Source organism: Oryzias latipes, chromosome 16 (assembly GCF_002234675.1).
Source record: "Oryzias latipes chromosome 16, ASM223467v1".
NCBI classification, from domain to species: domain Eukaryota; kingdom Metazoa; phylum Chordata; class Actinopteri; order Beloniformes; family Adrianichthyidae; genus Oryzias; species Oryzias latipes.
Window position 1 is genome coordinate 29,474,713 of NC_019874.2, and position 21,930 is coordinate 29,496,642.

At 42.8% G+C, this 21,930-nt stretch overlaps 1 protein-coding gene across 1 annotated transcript; it reads left to right on the forward strand.

The window, feature by feature from the left end:
• The first annotated feature begins 14,580 nt into the window (after positions 1 to 14,580).
• Positions 14,581 to 19,129, forward strand: LOC101175432. The gene is made up of 2 exons (XM_004078385.3): positions 14,581 to 14,674; positions 17,385 to 19,129. Exon 2 carries the CDS (start codon positions 17,400 to 17,402, stop codon positions 18,060 to 18,062), a length of 663 nt encoding a protein of 220 aa, XP_004078433.1. The 5' UTR covers positions 14,581 to 14,674; positions 17,385 to 17,399; the 3' UTR covers positions 18,063 to 19,129.
• Positions 19,130 to 21,930: the final 2,801 nt, after the last annotated feature.

Below are 21,930 nucleotides of genomic sequence, written 5' to 3' on the forward strand. Positions count from 1 at the left end.
TGCTGTCACAAAAATCCCTGAATTTAATTCTTAATGCAATTTCCTTTGTGCATCAACAGCATATTTCAAGTAATGTCATTACTCACAGAATAAAGAGCAAGTAAGAATCAATTCACAACAATTGAACATATGTAGATTTTTTTTTTTTTTTTTTTTTTTTTTTTTTTTTACATTACAAAGTCCTTAAGCCAACCTGGTGGCTTATGTGATCTGACAGGGCGATTTAGGGCTTGATGATCTTGATTAGGCTCCATTTCAACCCTTTCAGTACCGGCCTCTGGTGGTGAAGGGCATACAGGAAGCCTGTTTGGTACTGAAGCCAAGTGGGAAGCATGCCAGGCCCTTCCATCATCTAAGATGTAAGTGCTTGGGCCCACCTGCTGTTTGATCCTGATGGGAGCAGAGAATTGACGCTGACCTTTCTGCACGTGAACAGGTTTCCGTACACGCACTTTGTCACCTGCTCTGAAGAGAGGAGTGCGAGCACCTCTTTTAGCATCACAATACTGCCTCACGTGACTTTGGCGGAGTGACACTCTGTGACGTAGGTCGACAGCAGGCTGTTCCAGTGGTGGAGGAGGAAGAATGTTTAGTGTTGTCCTCATTTTGCGTCCGTGCATTAGCTCAAATGGTGACACACCAGTCATGGCATGTGGCGTAGCACGGTAAGCTTGAAGAGAAGAGGATGTTGCACTTTTCCAAGGTTTGTTTTGGATGATCGCAGCTTGAATCCAACCTTTAAACACTCTGTTAAATCGTTCTACTGCACCATTAGAAGAAGGGTGGTACACAGATGATCTTGTGTGCTTAATTCCTTTGTCGCGCAGAAAAGAGGAGAATGAAGCAGATGTGAACTGCGGTCCGTTATCTGTGACCAAACACTCTGGGTTGCCATAGCGACTGAAAAGTCCACTAAGAATTTGGATCACAGTTTCAGAGTTCACGGAAGGAGCAAAGGCAACTTCAGGCCATTTTGAATAATAGTCAGTAAGAGTGATTGCAAACTTACAGTCCCATGTAGCAGATTCAAAGGGTCCGACAATATCCAGGCCTAGCTTTTCCCAGGGACCCTCTGGCAGGGGCACCGGTTGTAGTGGGGCCTGAAAAACTTTGGCAGATTTGTCAGTTTGTTGGCACAAAGAGCATTCGGTCACTTGGGAAAGCACTAATGCATCCATACCAGGGAACCAATACAGGTCCCTCAGACGTTGTTTTGTTCGCACCACACCCTGATGACCTTCATGAGCAAGGGCCACAAGTGTGGAGCGGAGGGAAATTGGCACCACTAAACGGGATCCCCGAAACACCAGGCTGTCTTGCACACTTAACTCATGCCTTATTTTGAAATAGGGTTGCAAAACAGGACTTACTGATTTAGCAGATCGTGGCCACCGCTGTTGCACCTGCACACGCAAGGAGGAAAGCTCGGGGCAAGAAGATGAAGCATCTTCAAACTCTTTGGCTGTCACGGACACAGGAGTTGTAGCTAGTAAAGCCACCAACTCAGGTTCTGAGTCCTCAGGAGGAAAAGAAGCGGCTGGCAGAGGTAACCGTGAAAGGCAGTCAGCTGTTTGGTTCAGAGGCCCCGCTCTGTACACGACGTCATATGTGAAGCTGAGAAGGCATGCAGACCATCTTGCAATGCGCATCCCTGCTCGATCAGCTCCTTTTGTAGTCAGAAGCGTTGTGAGGGCCTGATGGTCTGTGCGCAGTGTGAATTTTCGTCCCCACAGGTATGTCCGCCATTTTTCTACAGCCCAGACACACGCAAGAGCTTCTTTTTCCACTGTGGAGTATTTCCTTTCAGTGGATGACAATGTCCTTGATGCAAATGCAACAGTTCTTTCAGTGTTGTCCGGTTGCAGCTGGGAGAATACAGCACCCACACCATAATCAGATGCATCAGTGGAGATTATGGTTGGTAGCTCAGGGTTAAACAAGGCTAGCGCAGGGCTTTCTAGGAGTAGACGTTTTACAGTTAGAAAGCATCGCTGTGCCTCTTCAGTCCATACAAACTGTGTGCCTTGACGTAGACAGGCTCGAAGAGGCTCCACCACTGTAGCATAATTAGGAATAAATTTTCCATACCAGGATAGCATTCCCAGGAATGAGCGAAGGCTCACAGCATCTGATGGAGCTGGGGCCTGTGTGATGGCCTGCAGGTGCTCCGTGTCTGGTTTTATTCCCTCAGCGGTTACTAGATGTCCCAGGAACTTCAGGCTCGTCTGTCGAAAGTGGCATTTCTTGTCATTAAGCTGCAAGCCTGCTGTTTTGAGTTTCTGTCGGACTGTCTCTAGGGCAGCATCATGTTCATGTGCTGTGCGCCCGTAGCATATTATGTCATCGAGGTAGAACTGTACATTTGGCACTCCATGCAGCACTGTCGCCATTAGCTTTTGAAAAGCTGATGGGGCTGAGGCAAGACCATAAGGAACCCTGCAGAACCTGAACAGTCCCTCATGGGTGATGAAAGCAGTTAAATCCCTGCTGTCAGGGTGCAGCAAAACTTGGTGGTATGCGCTCTCCAGATCGATGGTTGAGAATAGTGTTGCACCTGTTAGCGCTGAGAGTAATTCCTCCATGTGAGGAAGAGGAAAACTGTCCACCACAATGGCTTTGTTAGGCTCTCGCAGGTCCACACACATTCGGATTTTTCCATTTTTCCTTTGTGTGACCACTATTGGCGAGACCCAGGGAGAAGCATCAATGCGCTCAATCACACCAGCTGAGAGGAGGCGGTTCAGCTCCTCTGACACAGCAGACCGCACAGAAAAGGGAAGGCGTCTCAATTTTTGACGCACCGGAACAGCTGTTTGCAGCACCTTCACCTTGTGTATGAAACCAACAGCACATCCAAGGGTTGCAGGGGCAGCTGGCTGAGACACAGAGCATTCCATTAGAGCAGCAGAGGGTAAAGACAGAAAATGTGTGGATGGCAAGTATGCAGCGTTGCCCTCAATGCGCAGATTGAAAGCAGCTATTAAGTCTCTCCCCATGAGTGCAGTTCCAGAGTCCACAATGTGAAATGTTGCAGGTTTTTCAAGGTTCTGTATGCGCACAATTGCCTCCATGCAGCCTATCACTGGAATAGATGTTCGGGAGTAGGTCACCAGTTGAACAGTGGGCTGATGAAGCGGAGCGCCCTTGAACTTTTCCTCATATATGCAGAGTGGCAAGATGGAGACGGCAGCACCCGTATCCACAGTCAGTTTCATCGACTGTGAGCTTTCAGCCACTTTGATGTTCACTGTAACTTGTATTCCACCTGAAGTGACTGATCTGTCCACCAACAGAAGTGTGTACTCTGGTAATTCAACTTCTTTAACTGTATGTGTCTGCAAAGATCTGCACACTCGTGCAAAATGGCCTCTTTTGTTACAGTTTCTGCAGGTTGCTTTGGTTGCTTGGCATTCACTTGAGTTAGCCAAGTGTTTCTCAGATCCACATCGGAAGCATGTGCGTGTAGAAGGGGTAGAATTAGATTTCTGTACGTGCTTTGCAGGAAAATGTTGGCGTGGCTGTCTACGCCTGCATGCTGATTTCTGTGTAGTTACAACTTGCACAGGTGCCTGCTGGATACCCGCCATTGACCTAGCTTGTTCATTAATGGACTCAGCTTGAGTGGCTAACGTGATAGCATCTGCTAGCGTCAAGTTAGTTTTAAGCAGGAGCCGTTCTCTGATGCGGGGGTCAGCAACATGCTCCACCAGCTGGTCCCGAATCATATCATCCGCATTAGCAAAGTCACATGTTGAAGCAAGTTCTCTTAGGGCAGCAATGTAATGTAGTATGGGTTCTTGAGCACCCTGCACTCTCTTTCTGAAGGTGTGGCGTTCCACGACCACGTTTACTGTAGGCGTAAAATGCGCGCGAAGCGCGGCAATGGCTGTAGCTAGCGTGGTACCTGTCTCTGGTAATGTGTGGAAAATCCGCTGTCCTTCGGAGCCCAGACAGTGTAGTAGTAAAGCACGTAGTCTTATCTCTGGCCATGCATCTCCACCGGCATTGATGACTAGAAGATAATTTTCAAACATCCGAATCCACGTCTTGAACTGCATAATCGGTTCTCCCGGGCACGGCAGAAAAACGTCTGGAAACGGCACATTTGAAGCCATCTTTTTTCACTGCAGACTATGCTTGTAGGTTCGCCTCGTCGCCAATTTGTTGTGTAGCCGGCGGCAGAAATCATCCACAAAACGGATCTTGTTTCTGGACTTTATTTTCAGCTTCAACTCACTACAACATGCAGCAGCTCAACTCCACACTCCCTTCTTCTTCTCCTTCCTCAGTCGTAACTCCTGCTCACTGCTCCGCCTAGTGGCGTCACGTGCTATAACAATAGCTGAACACAACAGACTCTTCACGGAGTACTGGTGGGTTCATGAGCAGCATCCATCAGCATTCAGTGTATATGATTTTTGTGGATTTTGGTTCCTTATAACAAAGGTGGGAAAGGTAGGAACATAGACCAAGAGGGAGAATGTAGAGAATAAACAGCATTGGGACCAAAACTGAACCCTAGGATACATCAGAGGTTACAATATTTAACCTGAATGAATGGAGTACAGCTAAAGGGAAAGGACTAGAGATGTGTGAGTAACAGACAGGAGTCTATCCGAAAGGATGGAATGTGAAACAAAGGCTGCACTTGGATCAAGACAGATTAGAATTGAGAGGACAGAATCTCCTGAAAGACGTATCTCATTGGTTATTTTCAATAAATCAATTTCAGTGGCCAAAACCAGACTGGAACATCTGTTACAAATTATTGGAGAGAAGATAGGCAATGAGCTGAAATCAAGAATTTTGGAAAAGAATAGGAGTGAAATTATTGAGATTATGTGTGACTGCACCAGGCTTCTTGAGTAGTAGAACAAATACTTGTTTAAAATGAGAGCAATTGGCCAAAGTTATGGGGAATGGACGAAGTTGCACTGTCAACAAAAAGTTGCAGGAATTGATGTGATCACAACATTGCAAAATCGTGGAGGGACTGAATCATACAAACAGAGTTAGATTAGTTCTGGTCACCGTGTTAAGCCTTAGCCACAACTCAGGCCTGATACAAGCTGTGTGCCGGTGAATGATGGACAAATGTGTTTGGAGCAGGCAAGTAACCTGGACAAAATATCAAGGTCGTGGACCTTTCAGTGAACCCGAAGACTGATTCTGTTCTGGCATAGTTTTTCTTTGGACATGTTTTGGGTGACTGGTTGTAGCAAAAACGTATACAACACATATGGGTAAGTAAGGGTGAAGTAGGTGAGACACAGGCATTCCAAATGGATTTTTCATTTTTCAACCCCGTCTAGATTCTGTATGCTTCACAAGAAGTTCATTTGAGCTGTTTTTGCGTTAAGTGTGCGCTCTTTGTGGCGGAGCTTGACTGCAAATTAAATGTGTGGAAATCCTACTGCTGTCCTACGGACACTTATTTAGCACCTGCATACCCTGTGCGTGTAGCATTTTCCTGATGTTGGTAAGGAGTGAGGGTGTGAGGGCACCAAATGACAGTATCACCTGTACAACAACTTACATAATCCTTTCCAATACTTCACGATACACTTAATATACTCACAACAACCCTATGGTCCATTTTAATTACGTTGTTTAAGGTGGCTACACGTGCTTCAAGGAAACTACACAACACACCTGCACTCCTCCTTGAGATGCTGACACTCCTCTCTGACCCTTCACGGACCTGGACAACCCAAAAACCCACAGCACCCATACATTAACCCACTATACAAGTGTGTGTGACTAAGGGTGTGTTCAGACTGGACACATTTGATTCACATAAAGTTTTTGGCCTGTGGTGGTAAGACAAGGGGCCCAAAGACAAAAAATAGTGAAAATGAAAATGAAAAAATGTTTTGCCCTCCAAACTGTCAGTTTATCAGCAGACTTAAACATTGTTTTGTTAAGAGAAACTGTTGCCATCATGTTACCATCAATTATAATTATCTGCTAAATCTGGTTTTACCTGATCCAAGTCACACATCATTCATCTCACACTTGCTTCATATTATCATTTGTAACTTGACCTAAAGTTTTGTTTTTATGAGGAATAAATATGTGTTTCTATTTCATTTTGACTTTGGAGCTTTTCCAGGTTCCTGTTATGCTCCTGTTGCAGTAATTACAATAAATGCAAAAGAGACAGAAAGTGGATGTGATCACTTGTTTCAAAGCACTATGTGACTGCTAGCTTTTCTAAAAAAAACTGTGAGATAAGCAGAATTAAAAACCCAGACAGTTGTTGAACGTGTTTGTCATGGAAGTTAGACCGGGCAACATGCTTTGTTAAATCCAAGTAAATCCAAAACCAGGTTCAACGGTATCATCAAGGCTAATAACACAGGTGGGCCACCATGGAAACAGCAGATAAACCCATTTGAGGCCTGCATTTTTTGACCCTATGGGGCCCACTTGACCTTGCTGGCTAGGAAATAATCACTCATAATCCTCATTGTGGTCGTGAGTTTGGTTTAAGTGCAGGACGGGAACACAGGAAATCAAGATTCGATTCCCAGGGGTGAAATGAGCTTCATCCAGCGTGGGTCAGTCTTGAGCAACACCTTTCGAGCAACTACCTAACTGTGTAGCCAATGCTGTGTCAGGAAACGCATCCGCAGTTAAAATCTCTGCCAAACCAACTGTGTGTGCCAAAAGGTCAACAACTTATAAACTCAGTTTGAAATATAACATTACCTTTAGAAAATAAAGAAAATCAATCAGAAGGAAAGAGACACAAAGGAACCATATATCTAACAATTACTTTACAGGTACTTTCACAAACACTAAAGTTAAATTGTAAACATTAGCTGAGCATTGTTGTCCCCTGCTGGTAAAACGAGCATGTTGCAAGCATTGAGACTGATTTGTCCTTTTCATTGTTTTTTGGGATTAGTTGTTATTTATAAATAATTATAAATGTTCTCGTTATGGAGTCATTTGGGACGGCTGTTTGACCACCGGGGGACAGTCTTTCATCTGTCCCCAACTTACCCCCTTCCTCATATAACCTCATAATAGGGTGAGGGGGTGGGGGGCTTAGCCTGCGATGAGCCTTGGGGGGGGGGGGTTTACTAGGCAGTGACCCCCCTCCTGTGGTTGCCGTATGGAGTGGGCCCCCCCTCTTTCGGTTTTATTTGCACCTTAGACATGTAGGGCCCTTGGTAGGGGGGGTGCTTGGACATCACTGCCAGCAAGCAGCGGATGTCCTCCTGGCACCCTACCCGCCAATTTTAACCGCACCTTAGACATTTAGGGTCCCTTGGTGGGGAGGGTGAGGGGACGTCACTGTGAGTAATCAGGAGATGTCCCCTTAGTGCCCTACCCTCCAATTTTAACCGCACCCCCCTTAGTACACACACCCCTCCCCCCTCAATATATACATCCCAACATAAACACACACACATGCACACACACACTCTCTCAAACACACATACACGCACACACATTTTGCAAGGAAGGTGGGACCTAGGACCATCTGTCCCCTGCCTCTTCCCTGGTGGGGGGTACGGGCCCCTTTGCAACAGCGGCTGTGTCCCCGGGGTGCTGGCTTCCTGGGCCCGGCGGTGCTCTCTCCGCGCGGTGGGGGGGTTCACATTACATCTGAGCCGGGGGTGTTCGTGTCCCTGGGGGGTGGGTTCTGGTCCTTGCTCCTGAGTGCTGGGCCCCGCCAAATTTCCAACTGTGGCCGAGCCTGGTCGGGCCATATTTACAACACCCCTTGTGGGCCCTCTTTTTTCCCCGGGGTTCCCCCCTTCTGGGCGGGGGCGGCGGGCCCCTGCCTCGCTCCTCCCTGGACCAACCGTGGGCCGGGCGGGTGGCTGCCTGGAGTGCGGAGTGGGTCTCCCTTGGGGGGTCCTGGCCTGTACCTGGGGTTGGGGCGGGGGGATGCCCGGAACTCCTGGGTGGTGGTGGGGTGCTCGTCTGGGGCTGTGGGCGTCCTTCTCCGGTGGGGCCCTGCGTTGGGTTCTCCCGGCGCGGCGGGGGGGCTGCTCTCCTGGTTGGGCTGGGGCGGCGCCCTCTTTCCCTCCGTGCCTCCCTGCTCTCTGGCTCTGGGGGCCTTGCGGCGGCCCTGCTGGCCCTGGCCTGGGTGGCGGGCTTGGTCGCCCGGGCGGCGGTTGTTCCCTGCCGGTTCCCGTGTGGCGTTGGGGGGAATCCGGCTGCCGCTGCTGGTGCGGTGGGGGTCTTGGGGTGGGGATGGCTGGGCACTCTCCCTCCTTCTTTTCACGTTCCACCATCCATTTTAGAAGAACATAAACACTCACCTGAGCACAGGTGTTAGCTCAACAGACTGAAATATTTCACACTAGTTGGTTTTAAGGCATAAGAATGCGTGTGAACACTATCTGTTTTGTGTACATGTCGACAGGTGGACATTTTTGCAACTAACAGGTGTGTTTATAACATTTGAGTGTGTGTGTGGACAGGCTCCGCCCTTTTTTTTTGTTTTTTTTTACATTTGAACCTTACCATAATGATTAACAACCAGTAAACTTGTTGCTTTATGCTGCTTCATGGTCTTATCCCCCTTCCCCTCCTATTATCACCCCCTACCCCCCCTCTCTCTAACGTCCCTCTCTCTTCTTCCCCTCTTTCCTTTTCCGTCCGGTCCAACACCAAAGATTTTCAGACATGTTTGAAATTAATAAAGTTTGGCCTCAATTACAAAAGGGGTTTATTCAGACATACCTTTGGTTTATCTGAAGATTAATAACCCCTCTTGTTAAAGTAAAATATGTCCAACCCAAGAGGCCCTCAGCTCTCATCTGTCTGCCTAGCTGTTGGACAGGACAAGTTAAAAAAAAATAAAAAATAAAAAAATAAAGAAAATCAATCAGAAGGAAAGAGACACAAAGGAACCATATATCTAACAATTACTTTACAGGTACTTTCACAAACACTAAAGTTAAATTGTAAACATTAGCTGAGCATTGTTGTCCCCTGCTGGTAAAACGAGCATGTTGCAAGCATTGAGACTGATTTGTCCTTTTCATTGTTTTTTGGGATTAGTTGTTATTTATAAATAATTATAAATGTTCTCGTTATGGAGTCATTTGTCACATTCAGGTTAAAAGCCTTGAAGTTGGTCTGGATCTCGTCTATCAGGAAAATAAAAAAAAAAATAAAAATAAAAAAAAAAAAACAGGAAAATAAACCCTCAAATAACGATAATGCGCCAACAAACCCCGCCCCCCATGCTGCTAATGGGGGCAACAGATGAGGACAGGTGTTGTGCCGAAAAGAGCGCCCCCTCTGTACTGTTAGTGAAAACATACCTACATTTCTGTTTTTAGGCTGTTTTTTCCATTATGATTTACTTGAAATCCTGAGTTTGTAATGCTAAATTTGGATCCATTTCTCTTCATGGAAACACACCTGGATGCTGGAAACTGAACTATGAGTGACTTTCTGAACTCTCCAGACACAAATCCTCACAGCTGATGTTGGAATAACATCAGAGAAGCTCTGGCAAAAGAAAATGAGCTTTTATGTCCGCACAGGCAGGTTGCTAACATGAAGGTAAAAGCAGGACTTTGGACTTTTCAGTTTGCAGACATCTGATTTAGGAAAACAAGAACTTCATGTCACCAAAATCTTAAATTCGTTTGGGTTTGGATGTTTGATAGAAGCTGGCTCACCTGGTTATCACTTCATAATTTTTACATTTTCTCAAACCATCTTTATGATTATTGCAGCGTTCATCTCAGTGTGTGAAGGTTGCTTGAGTCATGTGATGATCTATGGACAGCAGATGTCATATCGTCTACAATTCCGGAAAAGTCTGTTTGGGGCACTTTTGAGATCCTTTTACAAACTGATTGTCTGTATTTTGGGTTATGCTTTCAGAGAAAATGGGCAAAGCGAGACGTGTAGAGGACCATCTGAACTGCAGAAAAATCACATTTCTTCTTTCCTTCCTTTCTTCTTTCATGTCTTGCTTCTCTTTTCTCTTTAAATTTTTTTTTTCTCTTTAAATTTTTTACTTCCAAAGCTGTCCACAACCTCTTCCTCTTTCTGATGAAGTCTTACAATGACAACACTTCCAAGTCTGTGTAACCCTTGTGATATCCTAGGCACTTTAACATTGGGAGTTGGGTCATCTAGACCCACTAGACAGTGCTCTGAACCTTTTTTATTCACTGATTTGTGATCTTCACTGGTGTCCATGGATTACATGAAATCTTTCCACCTTTATCCACCTTTGTCATGGTAGGAAGAACACGTCAATGTAGGGATTGGAACTCCTCTATCTAGTGTACTGAAAAGAAAAAGCAAAGAACAATTTTTGCAAAAGTCCACTGCAAAGTTCAGATAGTTGGAGTCTGAAAATGAAAGTTTGCAGAGATGTGTCAGAAAGCAACAAAGCTTCTTGTTTTTGTAACTTTGGGGATGTGCCACAGTAAACTGGTTTGGCTGTTTCAGAAATTATATGTTGTAATTATTTTTTATTTACATGGAACTATATGTGACTTTTGGAAAATCACAGTAGAAAAGATAATAAGCTTTCCAAAAAAGAGAAAAGATGCAACAATATATGTTGTTTGGAGTAAATGGATCCGTCGCTAGAGGACAATTGTAACAATTGAAACAACATGTAACAATTTTTACATGTTGAAGACCAGTCTGAGACACCTGTGAGTGAGAATCCATGCCCAAGGTTAAAGGCCAACCCAGTTAGGCCAGAGCAACAAAGCTGGACTCGTCTGTCTGTGTGAAAACACACACTTTAATGGTGAGGGGCTGTAAGCTAGCAGGAGAGTGTAAACAAAGAGATGATGGGAAATAAGTGGGAGCTGGAAAACAACACAGGGGTTTTTTTTGGCTAACAACCTACATAATTAAAAGTACACTGAGAAAACTTCGATCAGAACATGACTAGATGGGTCTTTAATAAAAACGATAACTGAAACTTCTAAACCCAATAAGACACATGAGACACACCAAAACAGAAAACGAAAGACTTGTCCGTCCTATAATAATGAAACCTGACGTGGCCTGAGGTCAGCCATCTGTCTCAAGAAGAATTCAGGGGGAGGAGCCACTCTGGAGAAATACGCCAAGACGCCAGCAGCAAAACCAAAGAGGAATTCATGACGGAAAACGAAAATCAAATAATGAACAACAATGGCAAACAACGCATTTTCATTTTGAGAACATAAATCTACTAAAAACAATCCACAAAACTGACGTGATAAAAACTGTTAAGTGAAAATAGCTGAGTAATGTGCAAAAAAACTCCAAACAGCAAAAAATGGACTAAGAAGAATATTATTCTGACTAATAAAATACTTGAACAAATCCTAACCTGTTCTCAGTTTGGTTAGAAGTGTCTGATCAGCTGTACGTTTGTGGACTTCGAGGAATGTTGTTTTTCCAATACTCTCACAAAAAAAGTAACTTTTTATCTCAGGTTTTACAACAGAGTACTTTCATTTTCTTTGTGAAAATGTTAAGACTTGGTTGGCTTTTATTGAGGAGGTTGCGGAAACAAGTCATAGGCAGCAGCTGTGGTGGAGCGGCCTCGAACTGCATCCCGTTCCTTCAGTCTGTCACAGTCTGAACAGCAGAAAACTCACAACTATTTTAACCGACCTGCAGCTTTGCCGCACTCATGTTGAGACTTGCACCAATGTCTAGATGGAGTTTTATTTCTCCTGAACGGACAGATATTAAGTTGAAGATGGAGGAGCTTACAGCTCCTCACAGCTCCTCATACAAACCAGCAGAACTGATGATTGTGTAAAAAACAAGACACATTGCAGAGGAAAGACGACACTAGTCACTGAGCTGGAAAAATTTCTCAGTGAGTCAACCGTGAGGCAGATTCAGAGGAAAACTGGTTTAGTATGTTCTTGGTGTTTGTGTTTCCGGAGAATCTTGAGCAGCCGGATGTGAAAATATTCATCTGCAGCGTACAAAAATGTGGCAGAAGAAAGATGACATGACTGGCTGAGCTGGAAAAACGTCTGTCTGAGTCAACAGAGAGAAGAACTGGTTTAGCATCTGCTTTGTGTTTTCATAAGATCATAGATGTGCAGCAAATGTGTGATGCTGTCATGCCAATATGGACCAAACTCTCTAAAGGAATGTTTCCACCACCTTGTTGTAACCATGCCACATAGGATTATGGCAAACGTGAAGGAAAAAGGGCTCCAACCCGGTACTAGCAAGGTGCAGCTAATAAAGTGTCAGATGAGAACACATGCTGTAATAATGATGCATAAGATCTTCTGCCTTATTCATTTATTAGGAAACAACGAAAAGTTAGCATCACTTACTTGTGGGCGAAGACAGCGAATATGTTCATTACCCCAAATAAAAAAACTCATTAACTGTTTAATTTTTTTAAATATAAAAAAAAATTACATTTTTAATCATCCAATTTAGTTTCCAACACGAAATGAAGCAATAAAAAACTTTATTTGACCAAATTTAGCATCTCTTTGGTTTTAACTTTCAAGAATAGATTGAAAATTGTTTTTTTTTTTCAGTAACTGATTACAAATGATTTAAAAAAAAGGTAAATACCACTTTGAACCCTTTCATGTTTGCATGGAACCAAATATGATTTGATTGAAAAGCCTCCAAAGAGTTTCCCTAAATGCAGCAAAGTAAAACACAAAGATCTAACCATCCATTCATGACACAAGCAGATACTGATGAAACAAAACCTGCTCCGCCACCCGCATTTGTTGTTTTTATCTGATGCGCAAATAAAATCTAGTTCTGAATTAGAAGTGACATTTCCAACAATCTTCTTTAAATCATGAAAGAAATGGAAAACTCAGAAAGCAACTGGTTCACTGAGAAATTGCAGATCAGAAGGCAAATAAAAAAGAAACATGATGTTTTAAACAGTGAGATAACTGATACTCAGTCCATACATGGACAAAGCATATTGCAGAAGTCCACAGTAACGTTTAAAGAGCGTTGGAGTCTGAAAATGAAAGTTTGCTGGTTTGTGTCAGAAAGCATCGAACTCATCATTTAGTGAAGCAGCACGCTGTCAGAGCTCATTTTTAAAGGGGCCTCAGGGGCTGGCGTGTTTTTATGTATTCTGAATATCCTTGCTCTACTCATGACCGAATACCTGGGACAGGTGTGTCTGGTCAACCAGAACACAGCAGGAAGTAGGAGGAATGTGAACCTGGGCTAAACGTGTACAACAATTCATGTTAGTTTCTGCTGACAGGTATGCCTGGCAAGTGTGGGCAGAGTTCTCAACATGTAGAAAGATCTTTAGTGGCAATCGCCCAGAGCGTTCTTTCTCTTTGAGCACACATCCTCTGATATGGAAGGCGTGGACCATCAAGGCGTGCAGCTGATGCCAAGTTGAAGAGCTCCTGGCTGAGCTTAGTCACGGCGTCAGGTTTCTGTGCCAGCGCTTTTTGTTATTCTCCAGGATGGCTTTGCCAAAGTTCCTGCTATCTGCCTTCACGCCTCTATACAGCGTGAACAGATTCTGGTGGTCCCTGCTATTGTTGCATTCCTCCATCTATGTATTTATTCCTCTATCTTCATCTGCTCTGGTGGGGCAAAGATCATCTCAGAACTTTATATACTCCAGCTTGAAGCTCCACCTCACTGAACTGAGCTTCATCTTGATTCTGCTTGGAGAGTTCCTCATCACTTTGGTTCTCGATTGTCTCCTCTCCTCTATGATTCTGCTGCTGATCTGTGACTGAAGCTAAGTTCACGCCCCCTCGGCGGCATACGTTCAAGCGACCACTTCCGATGAAACAGATGCGCATTCTGCGTTCAAAATTCTCATATCACTCAAGAGACCTTAAAGACTGTTTTCAGGCTCTAGGTCCGCATCTACGTCAACGGTTAAACCAGGTCGACCCTTGACCAATCAGGGCCTCAGATTTGGTAGTGATGTATGGATAGCGTCCCTTTTAATTCACTGAATTGCCAACTGTTTAGAAAATTTATCTTGGAGGACAAATTGATAACTGCCGTTTGTGCCCGGCCGAAATTCTTTGACACCAAGTCTTTAATACATTGGAACGGAACTGTGAAAGAAAAAGAAATATTCCAGATATATCTTCTTTGACATTTCGCACCAAGCCTCTTCTAACTGTGAGTACACGTGTTAGTCAACAGTAGAAAAAGAAAAGAAGAAGAAGCTCCTATACTGAAAGCACATTAAAGAAGGCTTACTCTTCTGACCTCTGGCATCAACAAGGCACAGAACTGCCGCTCTCTGGATATTTTCTCTTTTTGGGACAATTCTCTGGACCATTCTCTGTAAACCCTAGAGATGGATGGAAGGTCGGTCGGTCGGTAGGTAGATCGATCAGCATCTGTGCTCCTTAGATGCTTAAGGACTTGGAAATGTGTTAATGCCAGCTGGAATATTGTTGCACTTAACTTTCCACTTGCTCCACAACAACAAAGATGGAGTTTTGCATTTTACGTTGTTTCTAAATCAACAGTTTAACCCAAATTGCATTCTCAGGAAGCAATTAACATTTTAATTACAATAAGTGCCATTGTGCTGTGCATTTCTGTGTTTTTCCCTCCCTACTTGACCACCCCCACATATTTACCAAGTGGGAGTGTCCTTCTTGCAGGCATTCATAATAAAAAGGAAGAGGCTGACTGCTTCGGAAGTCAAGACTTTGGAGAGAAAGGTGAAGCAAGTCCTGTCAAAAAGGTGAGAGATCATTTCTTCTTTTTTGTTCTGTCAGGGCCAATGAGACTCTCTCAGCCAGAAACTCTGGAGTTAAGATTTTGCTGGAAAATAGAGGTTTTTATTTATTTTAGTGGTTTTGTTGAGAGCAGGGAGGATCAAGGGGAAATGGTGGATTTCCAACAATAAAAGTGGAGACATAAGCAGCTGAACATAGAGAACAGAGAGGATGCTCAGCTCAAACAGAAGAAGCTGCACTGAGTCGTTTTCTTTTAATCAGCTTAACATTTGTCCATCTTTCAGGAGTCATCTGGTTCAAAAGCAGCAAAACTGCTTTTGAGATGTAAGTCTCAATATGAATGTACCAAAGCTGCAAATTTGGGTTTACTGAGAGGTTGGGGTGTAAAGTGCATAAAAGACTATGCTGACTGAGCTGTAACTATTGTCTCCTGTCAAACACTTGACTGTTTTCAAGGTTTTATATTGGATGCCATTCCTGACACTACCCTCTGCATTTACCTGCATGGTGGTAGGCGGGCGCCTGTGTTTGGCAGCGGAGCCGCCACCAGTGTGTGAATGTGTGTGTAACTGGGTGAATGGGTCTGTGACTGTAAAGCGCTTTGACGTTGTAGGAAGAAAGGCGCTATAGAAGCATACGCCATTTACCATTTACGCCATTTTACACGGGCTTGGGACGATGTATTTTTTTTGAGTGAGTGAGTGAGTGAGTGAGTGAGTGAGTGAGTGAGTGAGTGAGTGAGTGAGTGAGTGAGTGAGTGAGTGAGTCAGTCAGTCAGTCAGTCAGTCAGTCAGTCAGTCAGTCAGTCAGTCAGTCAGTCAGTCAGTCAGTCAGTCAGTCAGTCAGTCAGTCAGTCAGTCAGTCAGTGATTTTTAGTTGCTTTTATTAACAGTATTTACTTTAAGCCTGTTTGTCTGCTTATCCATCTCTGTTCTCTCTTTTATTTTTTTACATCTATTTATTTTTCTTAATTATATACGTTGTCTCACTTTTATTTATTTATTTTTAAGTTTATCTTTGGTTTCGTTTTTATGTCTTTTTCACTCATTCTTATGTATTGTTGTTACTTTTTTATTTACTTATTTTAAAATGTGTCTATCTCTTTTTGTGTTTTGTCTTTTATTTCTTTTTTATGTTTTTTTGTCACTTCAGTTTATTTAGTTCTGAACACAGAGCATTGCTTCTGTCAGTCATTACAGAATTATTCGTTTGGTTTTTTGTGCAAAAGTCCTTACAAACAAGTCCATATCCAGGCTTCTTGTTATGGCCTTCTCATGAGCTGAAATGACTACATTTTGCAGTTTTCTTTCATGTAGCACGGTGCAGCAGAAGGGGGTAAGAACTCGAGACAAGGTAGAGAAAGTAGACCAATCACAATGGGAGGGAACATCAGGATTCTGAGGCTCATAATGGCGATGAAAAAACTGAGTGCCGGGATCCTGATAGAACCAAAAAGTTTTTTGCATGGACCACTGCCAAATATGCTGGTGGTATATTCTTCCCTACCATCTTTTGCAGCAAGGCCTGAACACCACCCGTGACCCCACTCATGACAGAAGCTTCATCTTAGCACTGACCGACAATTTCAGCTGCTCTATAGCCAGAAGCAGAAAGGGAAGATGCTCAAGAATTTGGGTGGTAATAACTTCTGCATTTAACTGACTGAGGTCAAGCAGACCAATCAGGTGTTCCTCTGGAATCCCTTTGGAGAAAAATTTAATCTTGACTGACTGATTCTCCACATTGCATCTGTCTATGGTTCCATCACCTTTGATGCAAACCCAGCAGAATCTGCTTTGTCACAATTATCCTTGATTTTATTTATGACCATTTTGGCCAATGTCTCAATCACTTCATCTTGGATGTTGTGAGAGGTGTATTTTGCATTTTGTGGTGTATGTTTGTTTATTTCATTAATGTTGCGGTCCTTTGTCAGTTTGTAATCAATCATTTTTTAAAACAGTCCTGCAGAAAAATCATCACTTGAGCTTTTCACACTGCCACCAAGTGGAAGTTCATTTACTGCAAGGACCTGAACTACGTCTTCAATACTTTTTATAATGATTGTTTTTGGGTCCTAATAAATTACAAATGGTTTCCCCTGTGGCCCTGTCTTTGGGACCAGGTTTTTGCATTTTTTTTTATGTGACATTGACTTGATGCATGCTTTGTGAGACCCATGAATTTTTTTACAGTGCAGTTTTCCAATTAGTAAATCCTTGTTTTGTAAAAACCAAAATTCTGTCATTGCCCCCCCCCCCCCCCCCAATGCATCAAGCTTTGCTCTGGGTTTTAACAGTGCTAAAGTGTTCAAGCCTAAATCTACATCATCCACAGCGGCCTAGAACAAAGAATTTAATAGATAGAGGACAAGAATTACTTGAAATAAGGAGTGATCAAATCGTTTTGTTTTTCTTTAAATATTTTTGAAATTTGGACCGTTTGCATGGCCTCACGCTTGGGGAGGGGCAGTCCTGGCATTTAGGAGGGGCATTGCCTATCTTTGCCCATGCCTAGATCTGAGCATGCTCAGTGAAGCTTCAATTCAGCTCAGGAAACAGTGCAGATTTCTTTACATAAAACAGAAACATTTGCCTGGAAATGACTCAAACTGCATTTTTGTGATAAAATGTTTTTCTGATTTTATCGGTACATTAGAATTGTATCTTGCATTTTGGGCTTTCAGCAGTAAATTTCTCCCCCTGTCTTTCACAGATCAGCAGCAGAATCATGGCAGTTGACAAAGCAAAGCTCCAAGAAGTTGCCATCAAGGGCTTGAAAGTTCTACGGTCCATTGCTCAGTCTGCATCAAAAGCTTGCCCAGCTTTAAGTATTGCCAGTTCCTTGATTGGGGTGATTTTGAATTTTGTCGACCACGACGACAGCTTGGAGAAGCTTCAAAAGAACTTCCAGGAGATTCACAATGGCCTTAATGACCTCTCAGAGCAGGCCGACCAGGTGATAAGAAACATCAAGAAGGAGAAAAGTGACGAACAATTCGGCGAAGTGGTGGACGTTATCAAGCAGCAGTACGAAAAATACGAAGAGATGATCAACGCCCCACCAGAAGAGATGAAGAGCAAAGCTGAGGAGTTTAAGGATGTATGCAATAAAACGCTGGGCGACCAGCGTCTGAACACATTGTATGAGAGCGTGATGGGAAAAAATAAGATGGCTTCTGACCCCATCCTGAAGGTGTACAAAGAGTACTCAGGCAACGAACGTGACACCATGTTCCAGCTCTGCGACGAACTGCTCTACCTGCTCTGCATCGGCTGTGTCTCCGTGATAGCCAAAGCTAACCTTGATGGCGGAAACGAGGAGAGAAAGTGGGAGGAAAACTTACATCTTGCATGCAAAGAGATAGAGAAAGCTCTGGAAGGTTGCAAATAGGGAGCTTTCTTCATCTTGATAGGTCTGTGCGCATTTACCAGAAACACCTGTTAGTTATTTGTTAGCTATAAAACTCCAAACTGCATTCTTGCTTGTTTTGTGACAAATCCTGTTCTGCCATGTTCTAATTGGCCAGATACACCTGATCCAGTTATTCAGACATGAGTAGAGCAAAGGTATCTGGGAACAAAGTGTGGATGCACTGGCCCCTGAGGCCCCTTTGAAATGGGCTCTGGCTCCACAGGGCTTCACTAAATGATGAATCAAAGGCTTTCTGACACAAATCTAAAAAACTTGCTGACTTTTTTTTCCAGACTCCAACTCTCTTTGGTGGAACTTTACTGTCAACTTTTGCAACACGTTTCCAACTGACATAAAGACAAAAACAGAAATAAATATTTTGTTTTTTTACTTTCCAGTACACTGCAGGAGTGAGTCGTGTTCCGTGTGATGATTGAGCATCTGAGTTTTGTGCCTCATATATTGTACTTTATACAAACATATATACCATAAACTCTACGATTCAGATGTTGCTGTTCTAAAAACGTTGTACTTTTTCTGCAACTAGTCAGAGAGGCATTGAAGGGCCGATGACAGCGAAGTGTGAAAATCTAAACCATCATTTTTTTCTTTTCTTTTTTTCTCATTCCATCTTTTCAGCAATTCCTCAGTGAGCCAGTAGCTTTACTACACTTAACAGGTTTTGAATGTTTTACGTTTCATAATTATTTGTCTTTGAATGGATCTCCAGGTTTCATTTTGCTGCAGAAGATATTAAGGGAAAATCTTTGGAGGCTTTTTCATTTATATTCCTCTTATTATGGTGTTTATGCATCGTGTTTGCTTCTATGCATGCTACTGCAAATTAGAAAACAGAGAGCTGGTTTGAACTGTTTTCGTTTTTAGATACAGGGTTTTCAGTTATTGACAAAAATAATTGTCGAATATTTTCTTCTTGGAACCAAAAACCACCATGCAAACAGGCAGTTATATGTTTTTCATTTTCAAATATTTCTTTAATTGCTGTGTTTTGTATTTGGAAACCAAAAATAAAGCAGCAGAAGTCATTAGTTGTTCATTACTTTTTAAATTTGGGGTATTAAAAAAAGTTGCATCAATACTAAATGATTGCAGTTTTTAACATAGAATAGAACAAAAGTGTCTTCATGCATTCTAATTATGATCATTTATAGTATTATTATTTTTCTTATTATTGTTAAATATTTTTTAATAGACTAGTTAGGTAGTCTCACACTCCTATACAGTAGGTGGCGGTATTGTCATTAGTGCTTGCTGCCATTTAAACCACCAGAAGAAGAAATGTGAGTTCAGGCTCAGACTGCCTGTAAGTTGAGTCAAGCTGCAAATGTTGCTCAGCACAGGGTTTTATTGGTGAGGATAGCATCAAACAGTCCTCAGCAATGGTAATGAGTGCCTTGATTAAAGCATCAGATGCTGGATGGCTGCATAATTTGGCCAGAATAGTCCAACTACCCCGCCTGCAGACTGCAGCCAGAAGTTTCTCCAATACTGAGCCGGATCACAGACTTGTTGTTAATGCTGCTCATGCAACTCCTGTCGTTCGTCCTCCTAAGTTGCAGGAGCAGGTGCTAAAAAAACATATATTTTGTGAGAATGCCTCGGTTTCCTATGTCGGAGAGTCTGTTTTTTTTTTTTGTTTTTTTTGTTTTTTGTTTTCTGGTGGCTTCACCCGGCAGGAATATGGGGAAACCATAATGGCACAAACAGAGTGGTATTATTTTAAAGGACAGGCTCTCCCATGATTGCTTCAGAAATCCTGCAACTTTGCCTTTTTGGGGGGTACTAACAACAGGTTACTGGTTTGAATTTAAAACAAATTGATGCAACGAAAATGTCCAAAACACTCTTTTTCTTTCCATTTTACAAAAAACAGAGTTACCTTAACCCTTGTGCTATCCTAGGCACTCTAACATTGGGAGTGGGGTCATCTAGACCCTACCTTTTTCTTCACTGATTTGTGATCTTAACTGGTGTTCATGGATTACATGACATCTTTCCACCTTTATCCACCTTTGTCATGGTAGGGAGAACACGTCACTGTAAGGGGGGGGTCATCTAAGATAGCACAAGGATTAAAACAAAAAATCAATCAATCCCTTTGTAGAGTCTTTTCTGCCCTCTAGTGGTAAATCCTGAGCATGAAAATAGAAAAATGATGTAATTTATCATCTGTACACTGGAGGGCATAGGCAACTCACCTATGTGATCATTCCCACCTGTTCACCATGAGCTCCTTTGCCGTAGTCTGCCTTCATCCTTGGTGGCATCGATTCAACAAGGTACTGGAAACATTCCTCAGAGAATTTGGTCCACGTTGACATGACAGCATTGCAGTTGCTGCAGATTTTTCAGCTGCACATCCATTTTCTGGTTCCACCGCATCCCAAAGATGATCTATTGGGTTGAGATCTGGTGACTGCGGAGGCCATTGGAGTCCAGCGAACCCAATGTCCTGTTCTAGTTACCAGTCTGAGATGATTCCAGCTTCATGACATGGCGCTTTATCCTGTTGGAAGTAGCCATCAGAAGATTCTGTGGTCAGAAAGGGTGGGTATATGGTCAACAACAATACTCAGGTAGGCTGTGGCGTTCAAACTATGCTCAGTTGGTACTAAGGGGGCTAAAGTGTGGCGATCCAGAATGACATCCCAATGTCAGTACTCCAATAATTGGGTCTGAAGCGAAGAAGCAACACTCAACTTTAAAACTCTGCTGTTAATTTAGGTAACTTGGTTCAAGTTATGAACCAATTAGATGCCTCAGTAAAAGCCTGGGGAGCCCACTGACCACCACCTTAGTGTTTCATTGACAGATGTCCCGAGTTGAAAAAAAGGGGAGGGAATCACAGCAGTCAGGCTTTACCAGCTCCAAATTTTCTTTAACTGGAACTGGAGACAATGCTTACCCAACAAGAGCCCATGGTGACATCAGTGTAACAGAAAAAGATCAGAAATGCGTAATGCGGTCCACCTAGTTTGTGGTTCATTCACAAACCAAGTGGAAGTAGGTTTAGGTGATACGGTCTGGCTTGATGCAGTTGGTTCTTTATGTTTTTACCAGATCAGCAAAATGATTATAAGATGTTTTTTAAATAGACTAGAGATTCTGCTGTGCGACATTTCTCAAAACAATTCCATTAGAAGGATTCAGTGTTTCCCCAATATGCCGTAGTTCACGTTGTTTTTTCTTTTGACAGTTCAATTCTGGATCCTAATTGGCTGTTGATCTTGTCAATCAATTTCTTCCGTGCAGAGAAGATGTCTTCCATTCAGAGAAGAAGAGCTGCACTTGCAGCTGGACTGAGTATTTAATATTTAATTGTGATCAGATCTTTGCTTTCATTCTATAATCCTGGACCTATTTTTCTATGAAGGTTTGAACTTTGAGAGTTTAAACGAGACAGAAAAGTGTGAAAATGTTCTTGTTTTTGAGAAAAATGTTTTGTGAGGAATTATAAAATCTAGAATACTTTCTTGTGGATTTCATCTATATAGAGGTTTATCTATGTGACGTATCCCCTGTGATAAATGAGGGAACACTGTCTGTTAGCCTTCAGTTGACACTTTCACCTTTAAATTGTGCTTACAGTTTGGCTGAAACTTTCGTTTTGAAAGCAAAAGGCCTACGCTTAACCTGATTTGCAAGGGATTGTGCAATCTAAGGTGAGACAGAGTTTAGTGCTACCTTACCCTTCTGCCTACCCTGTAATTTATCAGGACATACGAAAAAATACAGCGGTTTGGATTATTTCAAATTTAAATGATGATTTAGATGATTATTATTTAAAAATTTAAATCATTGAAAAAAAATGTTAATCATACAAAAA

Coding starts and splice junctions, on each gene's coding strand:
- LOC101175432 (XM_004078385.3), top strand. CDS start 17,400: ATGGCAGTTGACAAAGCAAAGCTCCAAGAAGTTGCCATCAAGGGCTTG.